Source organism: Theropithecus gelada, chromosome 16 (genome assembly GCF_003255815.1).
Source record: "Theropithecus gelada isolate Dixy chromosome 16, Tgel_1.0, whole genome shotgun sequence".
Taxonomy (NCBI): Eukaryota; Metazoa; Chordata; class Mammalia; order Primates; family Cercopithecidae; genus Theropithecus; species Theropithecus gelada.
In genome coordinates this window covers 74066926-74093563 of record NC_037684.1, presented here as the reverse complement: position 1 = coordinate 74093563, position 26638 = coordinate 74066926, and the positions used below count along the sequence as shown (strand labels likewise).

Genomic DNA, 26638 nt, shown 5'->3' with positions numbered 1-26638 from the left:
CTCAAGTGATCTGCCCACCTCGGCCTCCCAAAGTGCTGAGAGTACAGTCGTGGGCCACCGCGCCTGTCCCCCATTTTTCTTTAGTAAGCATGCATTACTTTACAATAGGGAGGAGGGAAAGGAGCAATTAGAGTGGCCTTACAAATTGTCATGCCTTTGGTTGCAGTTATCAGGGCTGTGTCCACTGACCTTTGGTTAAAAAAAGTAGATGGGACCGGGGCAGCACAGGGATTCCTCTCCTCTGTTAGAAGTTGATGTTCAGCGAGGAATACTAGGGATACATAGATTTGAGAACAGATAGGTTTGTCCCGGCATTGTTTGTGTGTCTATAATTGGCAACATTCTAAAGCTCAGTAACAGCGGGCAGTCTCAGTTGTGGCCTCTCTTTCCCTGCAGTGGGAAACAGGCCGCCAGTAACTGCCCACGTGGATGCATGAGGCTCCATGGCTGGCAGCCCAGGAAGAAGGTGCATGGTAGCATCCACTGAGAAACACAGGGACAGACAGACAGTTTGAGCCCATTTTAGTTAATATTTATAATAAAATATAAGGGAGCAAGTTCAAACTCCCATGCTGATCAGTAGTGGGATTGTCCCTTTGAATAGCTACTGTGTGCCAGTCTGGGTAATACCATGAGACCCTGTCTCTTAAAAACAAGAAAAGAAAAAAATACAAGAATATATTATTTATATTTAATTATTATATTATATAAAAGCTTAGGATAACCCTGTCTTTTGCATATGGTGACTTTGCCTTAAATAAAGATAGTGAATCATTTCTGTTAGGAATCATAGAAATATGCAGCCATTTTCCGGAAGCATACACAGTGGAGGTGGAATGATACGTGATATTTATCTTCTTTCTAATTCCTTTTTGGGTTGTCAGATTTGTGTTTTATAAGGACACGTATTGCTTCTATAAGTAGAAAGAATTTATAAAGCCACTTTCATTTCGAGAAAAAAAATTTTAGATTAAGCATTCCCTTTCCCCAGTTTGGTGGTACCTGAGCCATGGTCTCCCTGGTGTGACCCCAAGGGGGTCAAAGTCACAGGAGTCGCAATGAGGGAGGAGCCTTCTGGTTACACACACATTTGGAATTTGAAAGTAATTGTATTTTACAAGTAGTTTTGAAATCTTCCTTTGAAATACTACATCATACAATGTGCATTTCCTGTTTCTGGCCAGTGTGGCTTTGTTCTGTCCAGTGATGTTATTACAATTACCAGTTTGCATTGTCCCTCTACAGGAAGAACGCCTCAGGCGGGGTGATGACCTCAGATTACAGATGGCCCTGGAAGAAAGCCGAAGGGACACAGTTAAAATTCCAAAAAAGAAAGAGGTAAGAGCTTGCTGGGAGGGCAGATGTTTCACCCTGTCCTGTAGTTGTTGCCTCAGTGTCCCCCACCCGACCTCCCTTGTTGGCGTGATGCACAGTGAGTTCTCCAACCTCAGCAAATAACCCTCATGCCTGTAGTGGGCGAGGGCTAGGTGAGCAGGCGACTGAAAACATACCTGAACTAATCAGGAGACACTTAACATCCCAGTGCCTCAGTCTGCTCGTTTCTAAAATGAAGGTGATGATAGTGCTTGCCTCCTGCTTCTGTGGCTGTGGCAGCTGTCAAGTGAGCTACATGCCAGGGGCTGCGAAACGCTTTCCTGCAGCAGGGTGTGCCTCCAGTAGTGCTGGTTGCCTCGTCATCACTGTGCCAGGCTTCCTGCTTTGATGTAGAGGTGACCAGGACATGGCTGTGCTTTTGACAAACTCATCATCATCCTGTCGAGACCCAGACCCCTCCTCACCCCACAGGCCCCGGGGCTCCATTGGCCTCCCCTCTTACAGTGCTACTGAGGCCTGTGGAGCCCCTGGCTCCTGACTGGATGATGGTGATGATCCCTGATGACACATGGGGTGGTCTTGAGAGTAGGGAGCATGCGGGCAACCCCAGGAGGAGGGCCCTCAGGCTGCTCCTCGATAGTGGCTGGCAGGTGGGAGGGATGGCGTTTTAGAGGATGTCCACAGCCCAGGCAGAAGCCAGGGTTAGCCTGGAAAAGTCTGTGGAGCCCTGAGGTCTGTGAAGTCTGGTGGGGGGTTTGGCAAACAGTAAATAGCTTGTTGTGACTGGAGAGCTGGCCGGATGGGGAGGAAGATGGGACAGCTCAGTTTCGAAGTTCTTCTCAGCCTCTCCTAAAGGGCTTCACTGGAGGACGAGGCATGGGTGGTTGATATTTATGGCTAGTTCGTGGGTATTTGCTGTAACTGTAGCATAGTAAAACCTATCCCCTTCTTTTGTCTTAAAAGCACGGCTCTCTCCCACAGCAGACTACGCTGTTGGATTTAATGGATGCTCTCCCCAGCTCAGGCCTTCCGGCCCAGAAAGCGGAGCCCTGGGGCCCGTCGGCCTCCACTAACCAGACCAACCCCTGGGGCAGGCCAGCAGCTCCTGCGAGTGCTTCAGACCCCTGGCCATCATTTGGTAAAGACCCCATTACTGGTCTCCTGTGCTTGCCTGCTGGATGGGTGAGGGGCAGGGTAGTGCTTCTTGCTGTCTCTCACCCACTTGGGTCTGGTCGATTGTAGTGGGTGTCCAGGCTCCTCTAGCCCTCATCAATTACATCCAACTGGCCCTTGCCCTCCTCCGTGAGGATGGTGGCATGGTGTTCTCTCTTTGTTTTGAGTGGTTTTCTGCTTTGGGAGAAGGAAAGTCGACTTCACCTCAGCCTCCCACTTGCATCAGGAATGCCTTGTGCCTTCTCTGGGACACTTTTCAACTCTTTCAACCTCAGCATTGCACCCAGTGCCCCAGCTGAAGGAACCATAATACACAGCGTGGAGCATCCAAATCAAGCTGCTGTAATTAGCTGGAAATTATGATGTGCTTACCGCCACTGCTGATGAAAAGGGGATACATGTGCTATAATTCTGCTTGTTACTTAAAGCAGTAGAAAATCCGTTTAATAGGCTAAATGAATATTTTAAAGTTTTGCTTAACATGAGATGTAAGAGGAATTGTGGTGAGAAGTTCAAAATGTGAGCATGACACAACTGGTTTGATATGGGCCCACAAGTTTCTTAATCACTGGGCAGGAGCATGGCCCAGCAGGTTTTGTGAAGGCTTCCTGGTCTGGTGCCCTGGGGGGCCCCTCCTGGTGCACTAAACCCTACTGGGCATGGCTGACCTGTGGGCTTTTTGTTTGGGAACTTTGTATATGTTGTGGCATCTTGCCTGTATCTCCTGGAGTCTCTGTTTCTTTCAAAACCGTCTCATGTTCAACTTGGTTCCTTAGATGTTTACTAAAATGTACCAAACGACAGGCTGTGTTCTGCTGTGCATGACCCCTGAGACAACAGGTGATTATTGTGCCTGTTGTCTGTTGTCAAGGCCCTGCTCAGGAGCAGGCAGGACAGGAACACAGTGTAATAGCAGTACTGCGTAGTCCAGGCCTCGATGGAGGTTGTTTGAGAGCATGCTGGGATGAGATGAGACTCAGTACAGGAGTCCAGGGAGTGTGAGGCAAGCATTTTGGAGGAAGGCTATTTCTGTTGAGTCCCCAGGGAAGAGAAGGTGGCCAGGCAACAAGAGGCAGGGAGTTCCCTGCAGAAGACTCAGAGTGTGAGAAGCAGAGGGGTACGGAGTGGTGGAGTGGGTGCAGATGCAACCAGCCTATGTGAACCGGGAAGCAGGGGAGAAGGGCCCAGATCACTCAGGGCCTGCACTCAGCCTTACAAAGTGCTTGGACTTGGTCCAGAAGACACTGTCAGCCCCAGATGCCCTTTAGCATGTGGTGAGTTCTGATAGCTTGATGGTGGCCTCTGCAACCCAGGCAGGGCCTCATACCCCCTTTGGCAGGAGCCCTCTGGGCCTTGGGAAAAGCCCCAGGCAAAATTGCCCACAGCTTTCATTCACTGAAGGCCAGTTCCAGGGCAGCTCAAGAGGTTGGTTCACAGGGTTTGTCACCTGTGTGTGGTACCCCCAGGGAGCCTGTGGTAAGATTTTACCACCACACATGGGGACTGTGGTGCCCCAGGGCAGGCAGACCCTTTCAGACAGTGGCTTTGGCTTTATTTTTAAATCTGAAGAATGATTAGTCTGTGAAGTGATGGCCACCGGAAGTTATGGTTAGGGTGTTTTCAGGAAAGACTGTTCATTAAACTGTTGGATAGTTATCTTAGTGCCCTGTAAAGAAAGTGGTCACACCAGGAGCCAGGTGGGTTTAATAGAGTTAAATTCTGGGGAAGGAATTGGGGATCAGAGTGGTGGGAAGGAGGCTTAGTTTTCACACTTTACCTTTTTATATTGTTTGACTTGTTTACCAGGGGTAAGTTTTTCCCAGTCAGGAGAGACAAAAATCTTGAAAGATCTTTAAATGACCAAGTTATGCCCAGCCTTTCTTTTGGCTGGTGGACAGGGCTATGCCCTGGACCCAAGTGTCCTGGGCTGAGCCAAGGACCTGACCTGACCCTCTAAGAACACAGTGTAATAGCAATACTGTGTTGAGAGCACCCTGGGATGAGACTCGGTACAGGAGTCCAGGGAGTGTGAGCGGGGGAGTCTCCCCTAATGAATGGGAGCAGCTTGGTGGGCCTGGTGGGCTGCTGCTTCACCTAAGAATGCTGCCCACATGAATCTGCCCTCCCAAATTTTAAGAACTTGAGATAAAATTCACCATTTCAACCTTTTTTTTTTTCTTTTTTGAGATAGAGTCTCACTGTCACCCAGGCTGGAGTGCAGTGGCACCATCTTAGCTCATTGCAACCTTTGCCTCCCAGGTTCAAGCAATTCTCCTGCCTCATCCTCCTGAGTAGCTGGGATTACAGGCGCCCACCACCACACCCGGCTAGTTTTTTTATATTTAGTAGAGACGTGGTTTCACCACGTTGGCCGAGCTGGTCTCAAACTCCTGACCTTAAGTGATCCGCCTGCCTTGGTCTCCCAAAGTGCTGGGATTACAGGCATGAGGCACCACGCCTGGCCCATTTCAACCATTTTAAAGTGGACACTTGACTGGTTTTCAGCACATTCACAATGTTGTGCAGCCACCATCAGATGTTTAATTCCAGAACATTTCCATCACCCCAGAAAGAAACCACATACCCAGCCCCTGGCAACCACTGATGTGCTTTCTATCTCCAGGGATTCACCTCTCTGGACATTTTGTAGAAATGGAGTCATGCACTATGTAGGCTTTTGTGCCTGGCTTATTTCATTTAGCATCATGTTTTCGAGGTTCATCGATGTTATACCATGTGTCAGTCCTTCATGACTTTCTGTGGATAAGTAATATTCCATTGCATGGATATGTAACACTTTGTTTAACCATTCAGCAATTGATGGATATTTGGGCTGTTTCCACATTTTGGCTGTTATGAATCCAGTTTTTTTAAAGAACAGATGGAAACCTAGATGTTTGAAATCTATTAGTGTTTAAATGTTGGCTGTGAATTTTAAAAATTAAGAGTATGGTTGGAGCTAATTAAAAGCTATCTGAGGATGGGCACATGTGGCTTGTTGACTGCCAGTTTGCCATCTCTTGCCACTTGCCCAACCTAGGACCTTCTTGGTTCTGATGCACTTGGCATTATTACCAGTGACTTGGGGAGGAGACAGGCCACTAAAGCCCAGAGACATTGTTAGTAGGTTTGAGGCAGGCTCAGTGCTTATGGCACCATGTCCTGTACTTGTCACACCATCCTGGACTGCTGCGAGGCCCTTCTGTGGCCCTGGCATGTCCTGGAAAAGTCACCACAAATTCCAATATGGAGAGATAGCCACTGTTAAAATGTTAGCTTGTCTGCTTCCTGTCTTGTTTATGGGCATTATGTTTTTACTTAGTTGAAGCTATATTGTATATATAATTATGTGTGTGTGTATGTGTATATTTCAATTTGTAGTGTCATGAGCATTTTTAGGCATTGTTAGGAATTCTAAACAGTACCATGCTGTACCGTCATTTACTAAGCAGCCTAGTGATGTTCATAGGGGTGTTTTGCAGTTCTAGCACTCTGCTTTCGGTACAAAAATACATTAAAATCACAGTGATTTAATTCTGAGATTCTTGTAATTCTCAGTGGTAGTGTTGACCAGCTCTGCAGGAGAATGGCCCTCCGCTAGCTCCTGCATTCACTGAAGCATGTTAGCACACCCTCTGCTTCCACATTCGTCAGCATAGCCTCAGAGCAAGAGTGTGGTATTGGATTTATTGTTTAGCATCTAGTTAAATCCAATAGTGCACATTTTCAGGGTCACCCCTCCATCCTGAGACGCATTCATAAATTAGAAAGATTGGAGTCCCTTCCCATAACACTGTTAGCTGTGCCCTCTGGATGAAAGAAACACTGTTTTGAAAGCCAACATTTGTAGTGAACCCCATCATTACCGTCATTACCAGTTTTTTCCAAGCAGCACTAGAAGCAGCTTGGCCAAGTGGCCTTGGGAGGAAATGCTCAGGGCTGAAAGGAGGGAGACTGGAGCCTGCCAGGTCAGTGGGGCACTTCCTCCTCTGTTCCAGACCCACAAAGCAGCCACCTGGTCTGAGGAGGGCTCACAGCCTGCTGATTCAGAAGACCTTGGCTGGCTGGAGCCCTCTCTCTGCATTCCCGCCCACTGCCTGGGCTGGGACAGAGACTGTCTTCCGCCCTGGCAGCAGCAGGTGGTGCTGCTGGCTTGTTGGTGACCTCTGCACAGCTCAGTTCTTCTGTGACCCTCCAGTTGTGACTGCCTCCCTGTGCACATGAATATGCATCTGTGAGGCTCGGGATGAGCCAGGCTGGCGGGTGGGAGGCGACCGGGACACAGGCTCCCTGTGAATGGGCCCCACAGAGGAAGAGGCCGGAAACTGCTTGATCTTTCAAACCTTGGTTCCATCTTCGTTTCCTCTCATTCACTTGAGCTTTCAACAAGCATTTATTGATTGGGTATGTGGCATGGCCTGGACCCTGCCAAGGACGTGGAGAGGGAGAGCACAGAGAGAAGCCTTGCAGCGGATATACTATCCATTCACAGAGGAGGAGCATGTCCAGCGCCTCCCCGAGCCAGCAGGCGTTCCCTGAGGGCACAGCTGGCCCTCAGGGAACGCTGATGACTTTGTGACTTTGTCCCAAGTCACATTTGAAGAAAGCAAGGTGCCACAGTGTGTGGCCTTCCACGACTCCCCCGCACACAGCAAAGAAGGTCACACTGGCCATGGGGCTGTGTATGTGTCTGGGGGGCTTTGCCCATTTGTATAGTCTGAATTTAGCCCAGCAGTTTGCGGTGTCCTGTACACACATGGGTCCCCAGTGTCACTTGCAGAATGCAAACTACACAGAGCCCACCCACGCCAAACAGCTTGTCCATGATTACCTGGATGATTTGGAGGTGGTCAGGGTTTGATCCAAGCACATACTTCACTCTGTGTTCAAAGCTATCTGAGCTGTGACCAACTTTGTCTATGCAGGCTATAAGAGTAAGAGGTTCTTGACTGGGTGCAGTGGCTCATGCCTGCAATCCCAGTATTTTGGGAGGCTGAGGCGGGTGGATCATGAGGTCAAGAGATCGAGACCATCCTTGACCAACATAGTGAAACCCCATCTCTACTAAAAATACAAAAATTAGCTGGGCATGGTGGTACGCACTTGTAATCCCAGCTACTTGGGAGGCTGAGGCAGGAGAATCGCTTGAACCTGGGAGGTGGAGGTTGCGGTGAGCCGAGATCGCGCCATTGCACTCCAGCCTGGGCGACAGAGCAAGACTCTGTCTCAAAAAAAAAAAAAAAAAAGAGAAAAAAGAGTCTTTCTCAGCCAAAACTTGTTAGTTTCAACATTGGGCATGATACAGTTGCTGAGTTTTAAAATTCTTAGCAGTGCTTTTGTTTGTTATTTTAATAGCAGATTCTGAAGGGGAAGCAGGGCCCATAAGAACTAACTGGAGGTGTCAGAAGAGTCTCTGTTTCAGGTGGCATTCCATTGGAGTGTGTAGTTCTCATGTGGAAACCTGGTCCCTGAGTCCTGGATAGTGGGTCAGTGTGCTGCTGGCTCATGGAGAGTGCTTCAGAACTCATGCAGTGGAGACATTGCACATGTTGCAGAGCTCACGGTAGAAAGAATTCTTCCAGAAATGGCCGGCTATGGTGGCTCACGCCTGTAATCACAGCACTTTAGGAGGCCAGGTTTGGCAGAAATGAGGCCGAGAGTTCGAGACCTTGGCCAATGTGCTGAAACCCCGTCTCTACTAAAAATGCAAAAAATTAGCCAGGTGGGGTGGTGTGTGCCTGTAATCCCAGCTACTTGGGAGACTGAGGCATGAGAATCACTTGAACCCGGGAGGCAGAGGTTGCAGTGAGCCAAGACCACGCCACTGCACTCCAGCCTGGGCAACAGTGAGACACTGTCTCAAAAAAAAAAAAAAAAAAAAAAAAAAAGTTTTTCCAGAAATGTTAAAATGCCTTGTGTTAACTCTTAAAGATATAAACCTGTTAGTTTAAATGGTGTCTAGAACCTCACTGTCTGAGAGTACGTCTAGATGGAAGGACAGATTCTACTTTAAAAAAAATTTTTTTTTTTTTTTTGAGACGGAGTCTCGTTCTGTCACCCAGGCTGGAGTGCAGTGGCGCAATCTTGGCTCACTGCGACCTCTGCCTCCCAGGTTCAAGTGATTCTCCTGCCTCAGCCTCCCAAGTAGCTGAGATTACGGGCGTGTACCACTATGCCCAGCTAATTTTTTTGTATTTTTAGTAGAGACGGGGTTTCACCATATTGGCCAGGCTGGTCTCGAACTCCTGACCTTGTGATCCACCTGTCTCGACCTCCCCAAGTGTTGGGATTACAGGCATGAGCCACCATGCCTGGGGACAGATTCTACTTTTGTAGGCAGCCTGGGTGTGCAGCGGCTGAAGTCAGAAAGGCAAAGCCTGAGGGACTTGGGGCTCGGAGCAGAGCTCAGACTCCTCTCTGGTGAGGGCCTTTGCAGGGGCTCAGGCATCCTGGATTCCCTTAAATGCCTAATCTTTATATTGTGTCTCATTGTCTGCCTGGCAAACTCTTACGTATTTTTGAAATCATGGCTCAGACATCCCTACTTGGGGATGTGGTCACCCTCTCCTCAGGCCTGCCTTTTGCCCTGTCTCTTGCCATTGATGGCTGCCTGTGACCTGCATACTGGCTGTAGTGGCTGTCTGTTTATCTCAGAGGGAGGGGCCATCCTGGGGCCAGGCCTGGATACTGCTGACCAAATGTTGTTTGGATAGAACAAGGTGACTGTGGGAGGCCAGAGCTTGTCTCCACCACCCATCTGCCCACTCAGGCCTGTGAGTCTGAGCTGGGCCCTCAGATGGGGCCTCACTTGTGGGGAGAGCTTGGTGAGAGGTCTGGGTGCACCCAGAGCTCAGTGTTTCTTATGCATCCTGGCTGCCCATTTGAGTCATCTCAGGAGCTTCTAAAAACCCAAATGCCTGGGCCCACCCCAGAATCTGTGTGTATGAAGAGGACAGCATCAGTATTTTACTAAAATCCCTAAGAGCTTCTCAAGAAGAATGGTTGAGAACCACTAGTCTGGTGCCCCCTGGCCCAGGGTGCCTGAATACCACTTAGTCTAAGACACTTGAGATCTCCATGTCTTAGATCATCAGGATGGAGATTATGGGCCACTCTAATCTGGTTGTGTTTCTGAGCCCCTGAAGTGGACATTTATCCAGAACCTGTTAGAAGTGGTCACTGAACTCCAGTGTGCAGAAATGCAGATAAACTACAAAGTCCCTGCCAGCCTGAAGTCCTGTGGTTCCCTTGATCCTTGTGACCTCTCTTCAATCCCTAGTAAGTGATGGAGCGCGCCCTCCGTGTGTCAGGCTTGGTTCTCAGGGACAGGGAGCAAAGCAGACCCAGCCCATGTTCTCATGGAGCACATGCTTTGGCAAGGGGGATAGATGCAGTCTTACATGCACACAAGCGGCATGAGTGCCCTGAGAAGGGTTTTGAGCTGGGTTTAGAGTGGGAACTGCATGGCAGGCTGGCATGGAGGCTGCAGGGTGGGGGCCGGGCCTTCCCAGCAAGTGCCCCCCCCCCCCCCACAGTGTGTCAGGGTAGCCAGTTTGGTCAGGATGCCCTCAGCTTGACCCAGTGGCTAGGAGGTGACCACCAAGACTCAGACCCCCTTTGCTGTGCTGTTCACCTCAGAAGCTTAAGCCTTTGCTCTGGCAAGTACAATGGCTGCCTCGGGTGCCCACCTCATAGTCCCAGTTAATACAGCCCGGGGGATAGAGAGCAGATTTCTCTGTAGCTCCAGTACCATTTCTGGGATTTGGGGATGGGGGATTGGAGTTGGGGACAATTTGCAGATTGACTTTAACCAGTGAGAACCCTTCTCTGTTGCCAGGGGAGGGTCTGTCCCTTTCAAGACTGACTGGAAGTGGGTGAGGGGAGAATTCTTCCAAGGAGAACCAGGGCATCCTTGCAGGAGAAAGCAGGAGTGGGGCCTGGAAGTAACCGTGGCATGTTCCCTGACAGAGGCAAGTGGGAAGAGATAGTAGCTGGGGAGTGGGATAGTGTGAAGGGGAGACGATGCACGGTCAGGGCTGCAGGGGAAGCGAGGCTCCAGTCTGTGTCATCCAGGCACAGCTGGGCTGCTGAACATAGGCAGTGAGGAAGGGATGTTGACTCCCTCAGGCTCCACAGGGGCCAGAATCAGCCTAGCACTGAGCCTCAGGCCTCCCCTGTCCTCTATGTTGTGTCATGGCAGTCCTGAAGTCACACCACAGCTCTTCAGCTTGCAATCAGCTCTCTCCCTGATTCATCATTTCCACCATACCACTTACCTCCAGCTGGGACAGAGAGCTGAGGACCCACAAGGTGTCCTGTTGCAGGGGGTTAGAGTGAGGGCTTCTCTCTACAGTGTGATTCCAGCAGGGGGCAGGTTCAGCTTCCTGATAGCCCCTTCCCCATGTCGAGCAGAGGTGGACCTGGCAAGGGCAGCTTCAGTCCCGGAGGAGGGCAATCTGCATGAGACGCTGGAAGATGAGGAGTGAAGTGTCAGAAGGAGCTTCTGGATAGAAACAGTTATTTCTGGAGCCTCTAGAATGTTGTGGGTTCCGGGGCAGCAGCAGGAGAAGCCCTGAGTCCAAACAGGAGTGGACAGGCCACAAGGAAACAGAAGGCAGTGGTGTCCATGGGATGTTGGGAATGAAGCTTGCAGATTGACGTCTGCTTTGGCCTGGCATGGCCCCTATCGCTGGGGCAAGCTTGGGAAGGAGTGAAGGCAGCACTCTCCTCCTCTCCTTCCCTGTGCTGCTACAGCTGCCAGTAGCTGATCCTGGCCAAAAGTGAAAAAGGCCACCAAGATAGTGGCTGGTGGGCCAGGTGCAGTGGCTCATGCCTGTGAGACCAGCTTGGGCAACATAGGGAGACCCCATCTTTACAAAAAAATAAAAAATCAGCCAAGCATGGTGGTGTGTGCCTGTGGTCCCAGCTACTTGGGAGGCTGAAGTGGGAGGATCACTTGAACCTAGGAGGTTGAAGCTGCAGTGAACTGTGATTGCACTACTGCACTCCAGCCTGGGTGACAGAGCAACAACCTGTCTCTAAAAAAAAAAAAGAAAAAAGAAAAAGATAGTGACTGATATGGCTTAATAGTCCCTTCCTAAGGCTATTCAGCATTTCAGAGACTAGAAGGCATGAAGCTACATGTAGAATGGCTAGCAGTTGGTTCATCTTTTTGAAAGCCAAGGAGTCTCCTCTTCACCTGTCCATCCTTGAGCAGTAGAGCTGGGGCTTTTAAGAGAAGCGTTTGTAGGAATGAGAGTAGGAATGAGGAGAGAGACTAGTTGTCTCGGAGGCTCAGGGGAGCATTCCCTAGTCTTCCGAGATTGACACATCGCTGCCACCTTCTGCTGCCTTTCTCTAAGCCTCAGAGCTCAGCCAGGCTGTCACAAGCTTGCTGGGTGCCACCCTCATGTCTGATGCCAGGGCTCAAGGTAGCCCTCACCCCCGGGAGTTTACAGTCCATGAGAGACTTGTAGTTAAATAATAGTTATGGTGCTATATGATAAATGATCTAAAAGAAAGTCAAGGGGAGGATTCCAGAGGAGTCAGAGAAGGCGGGAAGAGAAAATACGAGGGCCGGAGAGGCCCAGAAGGTGCCAGGCATTTGGGAAGCAGTTGGGAATCAGTGTGGCTGGGGGTAAACATGGGAGCAGAGTGAGGATATCTAACACGTATCTGTTTGGAGTTTCAGAAGAGCTAATATTTGAAAAATGACTGAGGATTTTCAAGAATTTTGGAAAGATGCTACTTCTCCGATCCAGGAAGCCTGGTGAATCCTAAGCAAGATAAATCAAAGAAATCCCCACCGAGACGTATCCATCAGGAAACTGCAGAACGACAGAGGAAGAAAATAACTTAAATAAACCTACAGAGAACAGGCCATTCATTACAAAAAAATGGCAACTAAATGGATAGCTAACTTCTTGACAGCAACAGTAGATGTCTGAGTGGCATAGAGTCGTCAGTGTGCTACAAGAAAAACATGGTCAACCTTGAAAGCCATTGCTCGCAAAATCATCTTTCTTCCAAGAATTGATAATTTTTTAAAAAAAGAGATTTTAGGTTTGGAAACAACAGCAACAAAAACTGCCAACCCCCAGAATTCTGTATTCAGTGAAGGTGTTCTTGAAGAATAAAGGTGAAAGGATGACATCTGGTAGTAAAACACTAAGAGAAATCGTTGCCAGCACATCTGTACCGCAGAAATGCTAAAAGAAGTTCTTCAGGCTGATAGGAGGGAAAACCAGATGGAAACTCAGATCTTCAGGACAGAATGAAGAGTGTCGGAAATGGGAAGTAATGTGGGGGAACATTTCAGAAGTAATAAGGATATAAAAAAATTTGAGCAGCATAGGCCACAAGCTTGTGAATTTGTTGTTCCCAGCAATTGGAGAATACACATCCTTTGTAGTCACATGGAGAGTACTTGGAAAAAATTGATGATGTCCTAGACAGAAAAGCTAGTCTCAACAAATTTCAAAAAATTGGTATCACATATAACAGAATTTCTGATCACAGTAAAAAATCAGTTAACAAAAGGATAAGTAGAAAAACTTCATACATCTAAAATTTTAAGAACATTTCTAAATTCTTGAATCACAGAAAAAATTATAAGGAAAATCAAATATATTTAAAACCAAATTAAATATATTATATATATTATATATTTATATAATACATGTGTATATATATATATATATTTTTTTTTTTTTTTCTTTTTTTCTTTTTTTTTTTTTTAATTTTAGAGACGGAGTTTTGCTCTTGTTGCCCAGGCTGGAGTGCGATGGTGCTATCTTGGTTCACCGCAACCTCTGCCTCCTGGGTTCAAGCAATTCTCCTGCCTCAGCTTCCTGAGTAGCTGGGATTATAGGCATGTGCCACCACGTAGGCCCAGCTAATTTTGTATTTTTAGTAGAGATGAGGTTTCTCAATGTTGATCAGGCTGGTCTAGGAACTCCCAACCTCAGGTGATCCACCCGCCTCGGCCTCCCAAAGTGCTGGGATTACAGATGTGAGCCACTGTGCCTGGCCAGTAATATATTTTTACATAAGAATTTGTGGGACAACTGAAGCAATAGTAAAATAAATTTATAGCTTTAAATGTTCACATTAGTAAAGAAGAAAGATACAGTGAGGTTAGAATAGCATTACACTGACATAAAGTAAAAGGAAATTATAAGGATAAAGATAGAAATTAATGAAAAGAACATAAACACATAATAGTATCCATAAAAACAAGTCAATAATTGAAAAGAGTAATAGATTTCTGGCAAGCAATTTTTTTTTGAGAGGAAGGGCACAAATAGCATTAGGAATGAAACAGCATAACTGGCGGCACGCTCAGGATTTCATGTCGGGTGAGAGGCTGGCTCTTTGATCAGCTCTGTGCTTAAAAATCCAAAACCTTAGATAAAATGGATAAAATTAAAAAGGAAGCAGCGAAACTAACTGAAGAAAACCTATAAATAGAAATCTGTAATCATGGAAGGTATGGAATCAGTATTTTAAAATCTTCCCCTTCTGCAAATCCACCCAGAGGGCTTTGCTGGTAAATACTAACAACATTCAAGAGACAGTCCTACCTTCACACAAACTCCTTTAGGGAACAGGAAAATAGAGAATATTCCTACTCATTGTATGAGACTAGCATAAGCCTAACAGCAACACCAGACAAGGGCAGTGCAGTGTGAGAACAAACATTTCAGGCCAGTCTGGTTATGAATATAGATGCAAAAATCTTAAGGAAAGAAACAATTACAAAACCCAAGCCAGGGAAATATTTTAAAAGTTGTAGTACCTTACGAAGAACTTTGTTTGCAAGAACCAACTCATTAGAAAATTTACAAATGTACCATATTAACAGATTAAAACAGAAAAAATTTGGTTATCTTAGAGGCAGAGACTATTTGATAAAATTCATTAGCCATTCATTTCCAAATTCTAGCAAACTTGGAATAATAGGGAACTTCCATAACCTGATAAAGGGCTTCTGAAAGGAAAAAAGCCTATAGCTAACACTGAACTTTACGGTAAAATATTGAAAATTGATCCTGTAACATCAAGAGCAAGACAAGGATACCGACTACCAGCGCTTCTATTTGATGGTGTAACTGGTGATCCTAGCCAATGCAGTAAGACAAGAAAAAGAAAAAGTATAAAGGACTAGAAAGAAGACACTAAACAGTCATCATTTGCAGGTGATGGGATTGTACATAGAATATGAAAAAATTTCTACAGATAAGTTATTAGAATTAAGAGTTATTTGAATTATTATTAGAATCAATAATTGGAATGACTTCTAATTAACAGTTTAGCAAGATTGTTGGGTGTAAATGAGTATACACAGTTGTTTCTCTGCATAAAAATAGATTATGAAAAGTTTAAAAGATACTACTTCCTAGGAATAGTACTTAGTTCCTAGGAATAAATCTTACAAAAGTCGTACAAATCTCTATGGGAGATAAAGGGTAAAAATGAAAAAGATTAAATTCCACCAAAATATACTAAAACTTAAGTAAATGCAGAGATATCATGTCTTGGTTTGGAAAACTCGCTATTGTAATAACGCTTCTCCCCAAATTGATCTGGAATGCAATGCAATTCTGGCCAAAATCCCCAAAATATTTAATTTTTCTTGTTTCTTAACTTTTTGTGTGTGTGTGTGTGTGTGACAGAGTCTCGCTCTGTCGCCCAGGCTGGAGTGCAGTGGCATGATCTCCACTCACTGCAAGCTCCGCCACCTCCCAGGTTCATGCCATTCTCCTGCCTCAGCCTCCCTAGAAGCTGGGACTATAGGTGCCTGCCACCACGCCTGGCTAATTTTTTTGTATTTTTAGTAGAGACGGGGTTTCACTGTGTTCTCCAGGATGGTCTCGATCTCCTGACCTTGTGATCCGCCCGCCTTGGCCTCCCAAAGTGCTAGAATTACAGACATGAGCCACTGCACCTGGCCCCTTGCACATTCTTAATTATCCTCACAAACACTGATGAGAATTCTTGATATCTGATACAGCAAATCACAATCTTGTTTTGGCTATTCTTGGCCCTCTGCTCTGCTCTAGTCATCTTAAAATCATCTTATCAAGTTAAAAAACAAAAGTTGGCCAAGGCTGAGGCAGGAGAATGGCGTGAACCTGGGAGGCGGAACTTGTAGTGAGCCGAGATCACGGCACTGCACTCCAGCCTGGGCAACAGAGCAAGACTCTGTCTCAAAAAAAAAAAAAAAAAAAAAAAAAAAATGTGCAAGGATGGAAATAGATAAATGTAGGGAGCCCAGTAATAAACCCACGAAGACTTGACTTACGACAGAGGAGGCCCTGCATACCATGACACGAGGAGTGGATGGACTCTAGTCCATGCTGCCAGGATGAGTCAAGAAGAAAGTAATCCTAAGGGACAATCGGTAAAAGACTCAAATCGGCACCTCATAGGAGAGGAATCATGAGTGACCCATGAGTATATGAAAAGATGCACAGCCTCATTAAAGAACAGGGAAATGCAAATCAAAACCACAATCAAATGACTTTTCAGCCCACCAGATTGGCACACATGGGAAAGTAAGCTAATACTAAGCATCAGAGAGGTTATGAGACAACTCCTGGGGCAGCAAGACTGGTACTCGCTGCTGGACGAGACATAAACTTGTGCCACCATGTGGAAATACTTGTAGCATTCCTCAGTGAAGGCAGAGGTACCCATGACCCAGCAACTTGTGTATACATGTGAACAAGAACAAGCAGCAAAACCAAATGAATATCCTTCAACAGAGGAATCATGACTTTTTTTTTCATAGAATGGAACAAAACAAATTCCAGCTCCACCTCAACACAGATGACTCTCAAAATGTGGAGTGAACAAAGCCAGCCACAAAGGAATGTGTACTATTCATATCAAGTTCGGAAAATAGGGACCTGGCATGGTGGCTCGCACCTGTAATCCTAGCATTTTGGAAGACTGAGGCAGCAGGCTCGCTTGAGCCCAGGAGTTTGAGACCAAACTGGGCAACACAGTGATACCCCATCTCGACAAAAATTAGAAAAAAAAATTTGCCAGGCGTGGTGACATGCCTGTAGACCCAGCTACTTGGGAGGCGGCGGTGGGAGGATCACTTGAGCATGGGAGGTGGAGGTGCAGTGAGATGGAGGCACAGTGAACTGTGCTTGTGCCACTGCACTCCGGCCTGGGTGACAGTGAGACCCTATCTGATAAATAAATGAAAACACACACATACATACACATAATATACATGTGTGGTGTGTGTGTATTCAGAAAATAGTCACAACTAGCTAAAGGTATTCCTACGAGATAAACTAGAAGGAAAAGCAAGAGAAAGGCTAATAGTTCACAATGTTTGGGGTAGGAATGTCATTGGGGAGGCACTTTCTGGTCCCTGTGAGGCAGCAGTGGTGTCTGAACACTTGCAGTGCCCCACAAGAAGGAAGGAGATGTGGGTTTTATTTTATATGTACTCATATATATACAGATCTGTCTACACATAAATGAAAGATGCACATCACAGCACTGACACTTAACATTAGATGCACTCAGATGTTTTAGAGTCTTTGTGTGTGTGTGTGTGTGTGTGTTTTTGTAGGTTTTTTAAAAAATTTTTTCTCTGTTCTTTTTTTTTAAAGCCAGTTGTGACCCACTAAATTGATTTTGTCACTCCCTGTTTGAAAGTGTTTTATTGCTTAAGTTGAGTGGTAAGTACGTAGCTGTTTGTTTTATTCCTTTTTATACAGGACTCATCCATTTTATGTACGCTTCTGTCAGAAAGCAGAAACCACTCAAAGCACGTGGGGAGAAGATGCCTCTGTGCCTCTAGAGAGCCTGGGCTGAGCTGGGAGGGCTGCCTGGGGTCCCTTGTCTGGGGAGGGAGCCTGGATTCTGTGGGGAGATAGGTTTGTTTCAGGTAGTCCATTGAAGTGGGGTTGAGCTCAGGAGCCCTTTGGAAGCCCCCTGTATGGTGGGGAGCTTGGAGAAGACCTCTTTCAGCTGCTTCCTCTGGTCAGTACTGGAGGACAGGGAGAGGCTATCCTGGGACATCCTGGCCTAGCATGCTCCCTTCCCAGGGTTGTTGGCCCTGGGCCCCAGCTGTGCCCCTCTTTGCTGGCGTGGGACAGTACCCTTTCGATGGCTGTCTCTCCTGGCACAGGGCACAGACCCTGGTGTGGCCGGCAGTATCCTTTTCCCTCCTCACCCCAGCTGCCCAGACCCTCTGCAGGCATTTCTGAGCCCTGACCTTGCCTTCCAACAGGTACCAAGCCAGCTGCCTCTGTTGACCCATGGGGGGTGCCCACTGGAGCCAGCACACAGTCTGTCCCCAAGAACTCGGACCCCTGGGCAGCTTCACAGCAGCCTGCCTCCAGTGCCGGGAAAACAGCTTCTGACGCATGGGGTGCAGTCTCCTCCACCAAGCCCGTGTCTGCCTCTGGTGAGCCCCTCACTCACCCACCTTTCTGCCTGGCCTCTGAGAGCCCATGGGCCCTGCAGCCGCTCCTGGCTCCTAGGCATCAGCTCTGTTGCTTTGCTTGCATTTGCTCCCCTCCTCCCCCTTAACCTTTGTTCCTGATCCCCAGATCCCAGGCACCCCAGTGTGACAGTGAGTGCAAGCGAGTTCCCAGGTTTTGTGCACTGGTACCTCCCTCCAAATTGAGGGGGCTTCTGATGGGGTGTTGAGAGAGGAGACTGCCCTGGGCCCATAGCCTGTGGGTCCTGTCCTCACCCCTGGGGGACTGGGCAGGCTGGCCTCTGGGCAGTCCTTCTGGTGCCTTCCTACAGACCCTCATCCAAGCAACCAGACCCAGCTTGATGCGCCTCCACCACTGCCAGCACCCCTTTCCCTTTTGGGGTGGGGGTGGTAGAAGCACTAGCAGGTGAGCATCCCACACCCTGTCCTGGGAGGCCGGGCTCCCTGTCTTCCCTCCCAGCGCACTGGTGACCCGATCCTGTCTTGCCTTTTTGGCTCTCAGAATTCTCCTCCATGAGGCAGGGTAAGCGGGGAGAGGCCCCTGTTGCCAGCCCATCCTGAGGGTGTGCACTGGGCAGTGGAGTTGCCACGAAGTCCTGTGAGGTGCTCCCAGTCACTGGCCTCTATGTCCACCCAGGGTCCTTTGAGCTCTTCAGTAATCTGAATGGTACAATTAAAGACGACTTTTCTGAATTTGACAACCTTCGGACTTCAAAAAGAACAGGTATGTACAGGTGATGGTGGTTTCTGTAATCCTCCGTGCATTTGACCAGCTCAGTTATTGCAGAAATAGTAGTTTTCAAAACCCTTCAACTTTCTGCATGTTCTTTGTATTTTGATCTTGGGAGCCTGAAGCTTCTCATTCTAAGAAGTCGTACATCAATAGTTAAAAATCACAAAGTGGAGTCCCCCAGGACTGTGTCTCCAGGTTAGGAAGCCCCAAGACTTCGTGCAGATTCCACAGCCCCAGCCTCCCCAGCTCACAGTGGGCCTCACGTCCGGCCTGATCCAGCACTTCCATTCACCTTCCTTCTGCTAACTTCCAGTCCTCAGAGGGCCTCCTTTTCCCAGACAGCAACCTTTGGGCATCAGTGGGGCCAGCCTCTGCCCTGTGTTGTCACCTCTCAGGTGACAGCTCCAGCCCAGCAGACCCACAGTCCAGTCTCCAGACCTGTTTTCCTTCCCTGTGTGCCCCTGGGATGGAAGGGTATCAGGTGAATGCAGAAGGAAGGGGCGTGTGGGCCAAGGTGGGCCTGGAGGCTGGAGGGAGAAGGCCTGGGATTCATTCTTCACACACCCTATTTGGCCTGTGGTGTGGCAGCCTCTGTCCATCTCTGGGCCACATCTCCCAGCCATGCATGGCAACGTCTCTCTTTTTTCTTTCCTCTCGGCTTCTGCTGCTTGCCCCCACCAATTTCCCTACCACCTCTCTCCCAGTCTCTTCCTTCTCTCCCTTCTTTTTTAGCCCTCTCTACCAACTGCAGCCACAAGGCTGGCTAGGCCCTGGTGTGAGGTACAAGCAACCTGGCACCCATGACCCCACTTGACCCCCTTGACCTCCTCCAACACCTCTCAGTTCAGGAGCTCCCCGCCGGGAGACGGAGGCAGCTTTGAGAATGTGCTGCTTTTCTGGGTCTTTGCTGCGTTAATAAGATTCCATGTGTCTTCTCTGCAGGCCAAAGTATAGCCTAACTTGTCCTTGCCTCCCACTCCGTGCCTCAGTGAGAAGGCAGCTTGGCCATTGTTACACGTCAGCTTTTGAAACATTCATCCCCTGCTGGTGCAGTGGCTCACGCCTGCAATCCTGGCACTTTGGGAGGGCCAGCGTGGGAGGATTGCTTGAGCCCAGGAGTTTCAGACTAGCCTAGGCAACATAGTGAGACCCCCGTCTCTTCAAAAAAATTTAAAAATTAGCCAGATGTGGTCGTGTGCACCTGCCTGTGGTCCCAGCTACTCAAGAGGCTGAGGCGGGAGGATCCCCTGAGCCCAGGAGATCGAGACTGCAGTGAGCCTTGATCGCCCAGGCTGGAGTGCACTGGCATTATTGGTTGTTTTTTGTTTTGTTTGTTTGTTTTTGAGTCTTCTTTGCTCAGTTCACATTGTCAGATAGAGTTGTCCTTCCCCTTGCCTCAACTTTTATGGATTAACAGATTGAAAACATTTTCTCATGACTTTCAAATTTGTTAAAAATACTTTGTTGCTATATAATCTCTCTTTGTATGGCTCAGCAATAATTCATTAATTTGGGGGAGGACACTTTAGGTTGATACCAAGTTTTGCTACTGTAAGTGATGCTGTTGTGAAGCTCTTTGTGCTTACAATGTACCCTGTTCACATTTTACATTATTTGCCTAGACCAGATTCCTAGAAATGGGGTTACTGAGGGAGAGAATGACTGTTGTTAAGAACTCCTGTACCATGAAGCATCCTGTCATGGCAATCACTTTTCTACTGGCCTGTGTCACCTCTATGGGCTGAATTAAAAAAAAAAAACAATTTGCTCTCTTTTTACTATCAAGAAGTTCATGTTTATTGTGGAAAATTTAGTAAATGGAAAATGTTTAAAAAAAAAAAAAAAAAAAAGTAAATTGCCCATGCCTAGCCTCTACCCCAAAATGACATCTTGGTATTCTGGAGGAATGAGCTGTACACACTCTTTTGTAACCTGTTTTTTTTCCCACTTAGTATTTTGATAAGCTTTCTTTGCTCATCATTAGGTATTCTTCTGTCCCTGCATTCTGGTGTTTGGTTATATGGACACTTGATTTATCTAACCCAGCCCATGACTAGCTGTGTGTCGTCACGTGGCACTGTCAGGCAGGCATGTTCCCAGGAGGCCATGTTTTGTGTTAAGTACACAGTCTTAGGCTCTCCCTGCCACACTCACCCTGCCATTTGTGTCCTTGTTTTGCAGCCGAATCTGTGACCTCTCTGCCATCCCAAAACAATGGAACTACCAGCCCTGACCCCTTTGAGTCTCAACCCCTGACCGTTGCCTCAAGCAAGCCCAGCAGTGCCCGGAAAACACCTGAGTCCTTCCTGGGCCCCAACGCAGCCCTGGTGAACCTGGACTCACTGGTGACCAGGCCCGCCCCACCAGCCCAGTCCCTCAACCCTTTCCTGGCACCAGGTAGGCTCTCATCCCAGGCTTCATCCAGCTGCCTGCTATGCCTGAGAATGGGTGTGCAGCAGGCCTCTTGGGGGCTCTTCCACTGTGTGACAGGGAAGGGGTGGGACTAGCTGGAAACTCTAGATTAGCACACATGCCCTCGCCAGGGCCGCCTGGGGTGGGGTGTGGAAGCCGTTGTCAGTTATGTGGGGAGGGTATGGGTAGGAAATAGCTCCTTTCCTCTCAGTTGAGACTGCCAAGCAGAAGCTGTCCCTGACTTGGTGCCCCCTGGTTGTGAGACCCTCAAGGGAGTGTCAGTTCTAAGACAGGTGGAGTAGGGTGGGCTGCTAGGGGTGAGGAAGAGCCAGGGTTTGATGTGTAGCACACCTTTCTTGGGAAAAATGTAACTTAGCCCTTGGGTACAAGCCTTCCTCCAGGTCCCTCGCTTACACTCCTGGTGCCAGAGTCTGCGTCCTGCCCTCAAGGCTCCACGTTGGCTGCTGGACAAGCCCCCAGCTGTTCAATTGGGTATCCAGGGCCATTATGGCCTGGCCCCACTCTCCTCTTCCCTGCCTGTGTGCATGAAACCCTTGTGACACCCAGCCCCTTGGCACCCCTCAACCTGTAGAGTCCTTCCTTAAACCCAGGCTGTTACACACTCGGTTTCCCCTGCCTGGAATGTCCTCCCTCCTCTTCCCCAATGAAAGCATCTTACTCCTCCTTCGACACCCAGTTCAGATGACCCCCCTTCTAGGAAGTCCCCCCAGCCCCTTTCCTCACATGTTTCCCAAGGCCTTGGGTGTCCCCCAGGGCAGGAATGTGTCACCCTCAAGTGTTCAGCCCCTGACTGGCCCCACCATATAGGGATCTGAGGATCTTGGGCCACCGTCCCTGACAGTACCTTGCAGAGGAGAATGACCACTGAACTTACAGAGGCTGAGGTTGGGGACCCTTGGACAGAAGTGAGGTGTGTGAAGTTCCTGGGTCCTGGCCAACCCCGAGGTCCTGCGATGGGTGAGGACATGGCTGCCCCTAGAGGAGGTGGTTCCCCGGGTGGAACTAGATTAGCTTCCAGGCTCCTCAGCCAGCCAGGAGTCTGTGTCTGCCCCAGGAGGCCTTATGCCTCTTCTGCCCAGAGAGCCCTTGAAGGCCCTGCAGGAGCTCTAGTGGTCATCTGTGTCCATCAGCTCTTGGTAGGCACCTGGCTGGAGGCCTGAGGCAGCTTTGTTGGCTGCACACCAGTCATGGTCCCTGGGGGCTGCAGCCAAGATGGAGGAGGTTTGGGCAGCTCTGCTGGACATACAGGGCCATTCTCTAGGCCACTCAGGGTAGGGCCAGGCTGCCTGGAAGAGTTGGTGCCGGCAGCACACACAATTTTGCAAAGAAAAGGCTTTCTAGTGTGAGGTAAATTCTGGAGACACTGGGAAAGACAAGGCTGCATCAGCTTCTTGAATGCAGGACTTCTAGCCTTCGCGATGTCGTATGTGGGTCCCTGGGTGCAGTGTGGGCACTGCCACACGAGCCACACACTGCCAGTTCCATGTCCCCCTCAGCAAACAGAATGAGGGAGCAGTGGCAGCTGATGGCTGGTGAAGGTGTCCTGGGTGCCAGCCCTGCAGAGGAGCCAGGGTGCCCCGAGATGGCTGTGTTCCTGGCACGGCCTTGTTCAGCTTTGTAACGCTGGACAAATCACTTGGCTTCTCACAGCCTCAATCTCCTCATCCTTTAAAGTGCAGATTCATGCAGTCAGCAGATATTTGCTATTGTCTGCCATGGACTTGGCTGGCACCGTCACGGGCTCTGAGGGCACAGCAGGGACCAGAACACCCGCATGTAGTCCCTGACCTGAGAGCTCAGAAGGCCGCACCCTGACGGCTCAGCCTCTGCCCGTTCTGTCTCCCCAGGTGCACCCGCCACCTCGGCCCCTGTTAACCCCTTCCAGGTGAACCAGCCCCAGCCGCTGACGCTGAACCAGCTTCGGGGGAGCCCAGTCCTGGGGACCAGCACATCCTTTGGGCCTGGCCCAGGAGTGGAGTCCGTGGCTGTGGCCTCGATGACCTCCACGGCCCCACACCCAGCTCTGGGGGCCACTGGTTCCTCTCTGACCCCACTGGGCCCTGCAACGATGAACATGGTGGGCAGTGTGGGTATCCCCCCATCTGCAGCCCAGGCCACCGGCACAACCAACCCTTTCCTTCTCTAGTGCCTGGCTTGGGACCCACCCAGAGCACCTGTGCTGGAGGATGCCGAGCAGGGACTCTCGTCTGTGGGACGGGATCCAAGAGTTTGGGGATTTAGGGGTATTAGGGCTTTTCAGCTCCAGCTTCCTGATGAAAGGGCTGTCTTTACAGCCCCAACCCTCAGACCCTTGCCTTCCAAGGCAGGCCCACTTGGCCTGGCCTGCTCTCACCACCTCCTCCTAAGCACTCAGGTCCTGGCAGGGCCCCTCTGAGGCCTTGGATGAGGAGGTGGAGTCATCAGTGTTGCCCTTGCCCCCAGCCTCAGCCAGAGGGTCTCCAGGACGTTGCCTGTCCCAGGACTTGGGACAGTGGCCTCATCTTTGTCCTCCCCACCCCCCAGCCCTAGGGACACCCCAGGCAGTCCTGGGTGTGGACACGATGAAGCACCTGCTCCATAAGACACTGACCTTTTGGGGAAGTGGTTGTGCATATTTTATTTTTCTTTGACTCGTGTGAGTTCAAAGTAAACACCACCACCATGGACAACTCTTGAATTAAATCCACTAGAGCGAGCTTTAAAACTAATCTGAGCATAACCCCCAACGTGGCTCTATGCTTGTGTACCTTTGCACATATTTTGTTTAGTACAGTTTCATATTTGAGTTTGCAGAATTATCTAATAGTCTTTTTTTGGCTAATATTTTTATAACGTGGTTCTTATTTAACTGTCTAGTTTTGATAGAATTTACCAGGTCTGGCTGAATGAAGATATTGGCACGTGTTATTTTAGTGGTTTAAATCCTCTTATTTATGGTTTTAACTCTAAGAAAATTTTAAAAGGAAGAGATGTTTGGATGACAAAAAAAAATGCCTTATTGAAAAACTAAAGCAAATTCTTTATAGGAAGAAAATATGGGAATTTGATTACACATAGATGATGTTTATTTAAAAAAAAAAAAAAAAAAAAACTACAACAGCAACAAAAAATCCTAGCCTCCAGTTGCCTTTTCCTTTCTTTAACTCCTGTTTTTGGTGAATTACTAAACTGATTGACTTTCAGCCTTTTTGGCTAGATCCTGAGCGAGAGGCTATTTTTCTTACTGATATACCAACATCCTGAAAGTTAAAGAAAAAAACCTAATGTATGAATGTGACTCACCAGTTTTTATCAACTAATTCATTTTTTTAATTAAAGGCATGCAGGGATTAACAAGGACTTCTGTTTACAATGGAAATCTGAAATGGAAGAAACATCTTTAACCTTGTGTGTCTGTGATCTCCTCTGTCTTAATCCACGCTCAGGCTAAAGATGGGGATAATGTGGAAATGGCAGTTGTCCTGAGGGCATGGGGGTGGGGGTGCTTCTGTGCCCATGGGTACCTGGGCAATAGTCCCTAGGCTAAGACGGGAGTGGGGGCCTAAGGGACCAGGGCTGGCCCTGATCCACCTACCTGCTAACTCCAGACATTATTTTTAAGTTGGAGACCTAAAAATAATTCTCTTGTATTTTGGAGATGAAGAAAAAAGTCATTCACCCGGGACAGATTTTTAACAAACATGCGTTAATATTACCTCCCTCTTCTAAACTCCTGCTGTCCTCACCTCACCCACCACTGTAAAAGTATTACGTCATGCATTAAAGACCAGAAAAAACTTGCTTTTACCCAGGGAAGAGACATTCCCCCAATCCTGTGTCTGGGCAGCTTGCCTGGTGGACGTTTCTGGCCCCGTTTCCACCATGGGAATTTCTCACCTCCAGCTCTAAGGGCAGCCGACCACCTGCCAGCCCCTCTCTGGTTCCAGAAGATCTAACCCTTCGCACTAGCGTAGGAGAGATCTTAAATGGTCTCCGGGCTGCTGGGACATGCAGGCTGTGAGTGAGGACTGCACCCACTCATGCTGTTCCTGAGGCCGCCCTCTCCAGTCCCAGGAGCCATGTCTAGAGTTCCTGACCAGCCACCCTCTGCCAGAACTGCAGGCCTGGGGCTGGGCCTTAGGCTCCCGCTGCCATTCGGGTAAGCCGGTGGCTGGTCTCTTCTGCCAGGGGAAGGGTGGGTGGGGAGGTGCAGTGGGATGGGAGGCGGGATGCTTGCCCAGAAAGGTGCTTTCCTTCAGATGGTGCAGGGTCTGGGCCAGCCTTACAGGTCAGTAGACCAGACTCGACTACTTGGGGTCAGTGATTCTTTTGTAACAGAAGAGCCCTTCATGACACGACTTTGAGGCCCCAACATGACAGCCACTGGGCCACCAGGACCCAAGAAGACAGCCCCCCACCCCATCTTCTGGCACAGGCCATCCCGAGTGCATGTCCCTGTTGCCCACTGCACTGATCATGAAGCCACCGGCCACTGCCACGCGTGTTGGCACCTGTGCCATCATGCTCCCTCCTGATGGGCACTGTGGTGGAGGAAGTCACCCAGCTGTTTCTCAGTCCCAGAGGCCGGTGGCTGGTTTTGAACTTGTGTTGACTGTTGATACTTATTTACTGTATAAATATAATTTATCATTTGTACCATGATGCGGTTTCTGGCTGTGTCCTTCTCCCACCTCATCTTCATCAGTCCTGTTCCACTGGAGGGGGGTGGGAGGTAAGGGAGCCGATTCCTGTGGAGCTTGGTCTGCAGTCAATGAGGCCACCAACCTGGTCCTAGTACCCGTGTGAGCCGGGCATTTGGTTGCCCCTGAACCTCAGGGAAAGGGGGTGGGAGGCCTGCCCTTGGTGAGGTGCTGAGACTGGTGGCCTGCACGGGTGTGCTGGGGGAAGTGCTAGCCACTGCCCCTTACCCTTCCTGCGTCTGCCCTCCTAATGTGGCCTGGTCACTGGTGGAGACTGCTTTGGATGAGGTGGAAGTGACAGTGTGCCAGGTCCCCAGAGGCTTCCTGTGCTCTACCTCCTCTCGTGTCCATGCTGCAGAAGAGCTGCTCTGGGAAGCCACCACCTGTCAGCCGGGGCAGCGGAGGGAGGGAGTGCATGGAGCTGCCCAGCCAACTGTGTGTTCCTGAGAGGAAGGGCCTGTTGGAGCCACTGGTTCTTAGGTGGCTTGCTGTGCAACAGCTGACCGACACGGAGGGCCTGTGCCTCAGAGCCGCCGACCAGAGGAGGGCAGCGGCGAGAGGACATGTGCACCTCCAGGCAGCAGAGGTGGAAGAGGTGCTCCGGTCATGGGAGGAGGCAAGGCCGAGGCAGAGGCGGCTGGGAGACGCTGATGGGAAGGGTTGGAGAGGCCCTGAGACGAACCTGGAGGGAGGCCTGGGACTGCCCTGCAGCCCTCTGCTCTCTGTGTGAGTGCCTGGCTCCCAGTGTCCACGCAAGGACAAACGGACAAGCTTGACTGAGAGCTAGGAGGCTAGGGGCTGGTGGCAGGGGCTGCC

At 49.1% G+C, this 26638-nt stretch overlaps 1 protein-coding gene across 3 annotated transcripts in view; it reads left to right on the top strand.

Moving 5' to 3' along the window:
* The window catches only part of EPN2 (epsin 2), a 102525-nt gene extending 76741 nt beyond the window's left edge, over positions 1–25784 (top strand). For all 3 annotated transcript variants that reach the window (XM_025361515.1, XM_025361514.1, XM_025361517.1), the window contains 6 exons: positions 1246–1338; positions 2299–2473; positions 17765–17941; positions 18615–18701; positions 20892–21107; positions 22991–25784. In XM_025361515.1, coding sequence (XP_025217300.1) covers positions 1246–1338; positions 2299–2473; positions 17765–17941; positions 18615–18701; positions 20892–21107; positions 22991–23289 — 1047 coding nt within the window. In that variant the 3' untranslated portion in view covers positions 23290–25784. The remainder of the gene's footprint in view (positions 1–1245; positions 1339–2298; positions 2474–17764; positions 17942–18614; positions 18702–20891; positions 21108–22990) is intronic.
* Positions 25785–26638: the final 854 nt, after the last annotated feature.